We start from the raw sequence: 5,398 nt of genomic DNA, 5'->3' as shown, positions 1-5,398 counted from the left end.
AACTGAAATTGATTTATTTGGCTTCTACGCTCTTACTTGTGTTTTTTAGGTTATAAGGTTCATTTCAAAAGTGACTTTGCGGCATCAGGTGGAGTTGGACATATCTATCCAAGTACTACTAATCCGACGCACAACTATTTCCAAGATGGAAAATCATCTGGAATAATGCAAAAGATAATTTGATAAAAGAGCGTGCTATAATGAGAAGACCACACGTTGTTAGAATCATAGCAATGTAAAATTTTGCGTCTCTAAAAGAGTACGGTGCAATCTTCACCAAGAATATTATACGGAGTTTTTTCTACTCCAGGTATGTTAAGGCTACCCCTTCTTTCTTTTTTGGCATAATCGAAATCATACAGAAGAAACGAACAAATGCACGGTTTTCATAAATTACTCTATTCATAGCAATACTAGGGATGTCTATATTCTTGATTTCCCCATGTGATTTATTATTATCTTCTTTTCATGGGTCCCAGAACAATACATATTTGAAAATGTTTGTCCGAAAGACGTATTGATGTTTATAGCTTAATAGAGGATTTACGATCCAGCAGAATTGCAGTTATAAATTTAATGCGAGTTGTCTTGGTTATAATAACCTGTACCGTGAGAAAATTAGGCCTCTTACTAGCAATATAAGGTACTCTTTTCATATTATGTCTATAACAATGTATTACTGCAAAAATTGAAGTTTCATTTCATATAACTATTCTACATTGAAGTTCAATTAAACTTTATTTAAGGATGACACTCCGAAAAGATTTTATTGACGTACTTTCCATGCATTGTATTCATTTACATTAACCCATGACCAGATGACGTTATATACGCGTATATATGTATATTATTTATATACGATATGGAAAAAAGGTTACGACGTTATATACGCACAACCACCTAATTAGCTGGTATATGTTGATGATATTGCCCGCAGTGACCGAGAAGATATGATGGGATGCCATCAGAGGCTTGATGATATTATGTACATCTATACCAATGCATGACAAAATATTTAAATACCCGTGCATGACATTATAAATGTTTTAGGATTTATAAAAGTTATTCAAATTTACAAATGAATTTCTTTATTCCATGTTACATCTATGTTTCTTATGTATAGATTTTCATGCATTACATACTCAGTACATTTTTCGTACTGACACCCTATTTAACGGGGCTTGTGTTTCATGCTCGCAGGTGCAGGTAGGCAAGCTGACGGTCCCCCTTTCTTAGGATCCTTGATCAGCGAGAGTTGGCATGCTCCACTTGATCTGGACCTGCTTTTGATTTTGGTACGATATATTTGTATATATATGGGTATGATGTGGCTTAGTCCCATATTTGTACAGTTATATTTCTATTAGAGGTCTGTAGACAGTATGTCTAGTTGGATAGTATGTGGCCTTGCCGGCTTCCAGTTCTGAAGTACATAGTTGTCTATAGCAACCTTGTCGGCTCGCCCTACGTATGTTGCACGTATATGTACATATGCCATTTGGGCAGTTTCCCTTTATATATATTATTCTCATAATTCAGCAGATGTTATTCAGGTTGATATCTTAGACACATGCTTAGGGGTGTTGACAGATAGGACTTAGGCACCTGTCGCAGCCAATCGATTTGGGTCGTGACATGACAAATGAAGCTCAGGCATGAACCAGGTCCATCCCTTGTGGTGCATAGAAATGGCAGTTTCGAGCATGTGGGATGCATGTGAAGGAGATAAGCTTAACTTGACATATTTGATATTTCCTGATCGAGAAGGTTGCATAATTGATAAGGAGAAGGAATCTTTACTCAAAGAGAACACTGTCCAAGATAGGGAAGGAGTTAGAAGTTGAGATCAACTAGAAATCTTCCACCAAGGAAGAGTAGCATTAGAAATCTAGTTATTTCTTCATATACTAACTTTATAAATTGCAGGATATTCTCAAATTACAGGCAATGCACAAACGCAGAATTTAAACGTGAATTGAGAACAAAATAGCAAGGCTTTTTACAAGCAATTCGTGTGTGATTCAAGTGTGCAAACCTTATGCTATATGAACCAGATAGAAAAACCAATTCCAAGTGTCTGTCTTTTATTCTAGTTCAATTGTAGTAGGTGATTTCATATTGTACCTTTCAGCTTTATCTAGTGGTAATTGTAATAGGTAGTCGGAGTATTCAAGTTAGAGTTAACTTGAAGTTGTCGCAATAGTTAGAGGCTGTTTGCTACAACGGGATTAACGTTAATCCTAGGTTTACAAAAGTATTTTGTAAATGTAGTTTTTGGCTCAGTGATTTAGTGAAGAGTTTGGGAAAATCCTACTGGGAAGTAGGTCATGGTTTTTTCACCTTTTGAGCTAGGTGGTTTCCACGTAAAATACATGTATTCTTTACTTTCCGCATTTACTATTTTTGCAATAGTAGGCTAAGGAACACTTAGAAGAACTAGGTCCTTCCATAATCAGTATAAGCGAAAGATTGGGCACCACACAAGTCACCCTCCCTCTTGTGAGGTATTGAAGTTAAAACATCAATTGTTATCAGAGCGGGTTATCCTTGAAGAGGCTAACACCTTCAAGATAAGCGCACCACCTGGAAACTAGGGAGGGCAATCCACTGCTAGGTCTCTACTCTTTAATGGCCAATACTACTCTTGGTGAAAAAACAGGATGAGAGATCACATCATAGGAGAAGACTATGAGTAATGGGACATTGTCACTGATGGTCCCCTGGCTATCATGATGAAGAATGCTGAAGGAGTAGATGTGCCAAATATGAGAGCTGACTCCAATGATGAGGATTTGAGGAAATAGAAAAAGAATGCTAAGACTAAGAAATGGCTTATGTGTGGACTTGGTCCATATGAGTACAGTAGAATTCAAAGTTGTACAAATACTAAGGAAATCTAGGACACTTTGCAAGTGACTCATGAAGGAACACCTCAAGTGAAGAGGTCTAGAGGAACACTGCTGTATTCTAAATATGAGAATATAACCATGAAGGAAGGTGAAACCATCTAGGAGATGTATACAACATTTAGCACACTGACAAATAAACTTAAGTCTCTTGGAAGGGTTATTCTTGAAGAAGACAAAATGGAGAAGATTTTGACAAGGGTTTTACCAGTTTCTTGGGAAAGCAAAATCATTGCTATTTAGGAATCGAAGAACATTGCCACTCTTAAGTTGGATGAGCTAATGGGAAATCTCACTGCCTATAAACTTAGAAGGCAAACCATGAAGATGTATGCATCCAAGAAGGAAAGGAGACTAGCACTCAGAATCACTGAAGATGCTGATCTACAGAAGGATGAAATGTCCATGATCACAAAGGACTTCAAAAAGTGCCTAATGAGAGGAAAGGGTCCTTCCAGAAGTGGAAACTACAGCAAACCAAGGGTTCCTGAAAAGCAAACCAATGAGGGATGTTACAAGTGTGGGAATACTGATCACCATATCAGAAACTGCCCTCAATGGGAAATTGAATGGAAGAAGGAAAGAGCGGAACGCAGAAACAGGAAGAAGGAACAAGTTCATCCCAATAAGGACAAAGGATTAACAAAGGCTATGGTTGCTACCTGGGGAGAAAGCTCAGATAAGGACTCAGAGGATGAAGATGGAGATGAACAAGTACTTATGTGCATTGGAGAATCTGATGAGGAATCTGACGTAAGTGTAATTCATCTAAAAGATAAGATTAAATTCCTATCTAAAGAGAGACTATATGAGTTACTCCTGGATTTCATTGATGAATCTAAGGATCTAAACAATGAAAAGAAACATCTATCTAAGAAGTGTGTTCTTTTGAAAGCTAAGTACATTAAAATCTAGAACAAAGGACGAGTGAAAGTTATAGTAAAAATGTTGAGTTAAAGAACCAGGTTCTTGAACTTGACACTACTGTCCTAGAGCCTATATCTGAAAATTTAAAATTGAAATTAGGAATAGGTAAAAAGAAAACTGATCACAGACAACTCACTTTAGAAGAAACCTTAGGAAAAAATGAAAGATGAGTTGTACAAATGAGATGAGCAGATAAGAGTACTAAAGGAGGATCTAAGCAAGGTTAAGCATGAGCTAGACAAAACCTGTAAATGGAATAGGTCCTCTAATGCACTTTCATGGCTACAAGAATACCATAGTAGCAATAAAAGAGGACTTGACTACGGGACCCATGCACCTAAGTGGGATCCCAAAAGCAAGTACATCACATTTCCTGAGAACAAAATCTGCACACATTTTGGTAAGACTTGTCACTACAAAAGTGATTGTACTACAAAAGAAAAGGCAAGTCAAAAGAATAAAATTTTCAAGGGAAAAATAGGCTGCTAGGATGGGCAAAAAAGGATCTAATTCACCCTTTTGCCTATAGAAAGAGACCCAAAATAGTTTGAGTTCCTAAGACTAACCCCTTATTTCCTTTTGCAGGTCCAAGTAAAGAGGAGCAACCAAATATGGTACATGTATAGTGGCTGCTCAAAGCACATGACAGGAAACAAGAACCAATTCCTTTCACTTGAGGACCTCAAAGGAGGAAATGTCTCCTTTGGAAATGAAAAGAAAGGTGAGATCATTGGGGTTGGAAAGGTAGGTAAGATATACTCTGACTCTATTGAGAATGTCTACCTGATGGATGGATTGAAATGCAGTGTAATCACTGTATCACAACTGTGCGACAGAGGTAACTAGGTAGCATTCACCTCTACCAAATGTTTATCTTACTACTGACAAGATTATTTTGCAAGGAAAAAGAGTAAACAATATTTACATTGTGGATATGTCCACACTCTCAAAAAATGAACTCACTTGCTTAAGTGTGCTGGACAATGGTCCCCTCTTGTGGCACAAGAGACTTGAACATGCAAGTCTTAGTCAACTCAACAAATTTTTCTCCAAAGACTTGGTGATAGGACTGCCTAATATCAAGTTTAAGGAAGACAAAGTTTGCGAGGCTTGTGCAAGGGCAAAGCAGGTAAGATCCTCTTTTAAATTCAAGAAAGTGGTTGCACCACCAGAATGATGGAACTAGTCTATATGGATCTCTGTGGTCCAATGAGAACATTAAGTAGAGGTGGTAAAAGATATGTAATGGTGATTGTTGATGATTACTCTAGGGTTACCTGGACATTGTTTTTAACATCTAAAGATGAAACATTTGACATGTTTAATTCTTTTGCTAGAAAAACTCATAAACAACTAGGTAATCAACTTGCATCAATTAGGTCTGATCTTGGAATTGAATTTGAAAATGCTAAGTTTGCTGAATTTTGTGATGTGCATGGCATAGATCGTAATTTTTTTGCTCCTAGGACTCCACAACAAAATGGAGTAGTTGAAAGAAAGAATAGGACACTTGAAGATATGGCTAGGACTATGCTTCTTTCTAGTAAACTGCCCCATAATTTTTG

General features: G+C 37.1%; 1 protein-coding gene across 1 annotated transcript; it reads left to right on the top strand.

The window, feature by feature from the left end:
• The first annotated feature begins 1,688 nt into the window (after positions 1-1,688).
• LOC138879293 (uncharacterized) lies at positions 1,689-5,010 on the top strand. Its single transcript, XM_070158899.1, has 5 exons — positions 1,689-1,832; positions 1,927-1,944; positions 3,150-3,659; positions 4,419-4,671; positions 4,736-5,010. The coding sequence occupies exons 1-5, from the start codon at positions 1,689-1,691 to the stop codon at positions 5,008-5,010; spliced, it is 1,200 nt and encodes a 399-aa protein (XP_070015000.1).
• The last annotated feature ends 388 nt before the right edge of the window (positions 5,011-5,398 follow it).

Source organism: Nicotiana sylvestris, chromosome 10 (assembly GCF_000393655.2).
Source record: "Nicotiana sylvestris chromosome 10, ASM39365v2, whole genome shotgun sequence".
Classification (NCBI taxonomy): Eukaryota; Viridiplantae; Streptophyta; class Magnoliopsida; order Solanales; family Solanaceae; genus Nicotiana; species Nicotiana sylvestris.
Note: the sequence above shows the minus strand (reverse complement) of the source record. Positions and strands in the feature narration are given on the sequence as shown.

What these genes read in the sequence shown, in the direction of transcription:
- LOC138879293 (XM_070158899.1), top strand. Translation starts at nt 1,689, where the DNA reads ATGGCAGTTTCGAGCATGTGGGATGCATGTGAAGGAGATAAGCTTAAC. An exon ending in AATCTGATGAGGAATCTGAC is followed by an intron (nt 3,660 to 4,418) that starts GTAAGTGTAATT and finishes TTCCTTTTGCAG; the next exon opens with GTCCAAGTAAAGAGGAGCAA. An exon ending in ATCACAACTGTGCGACAGAG is followed by an intron (nt 4,672 to 4,735) that starts GTAACTAGGTAG and finishes TTATTTTGCAAG; the next exon opens with GAAAAAGAGTAAACAATATT.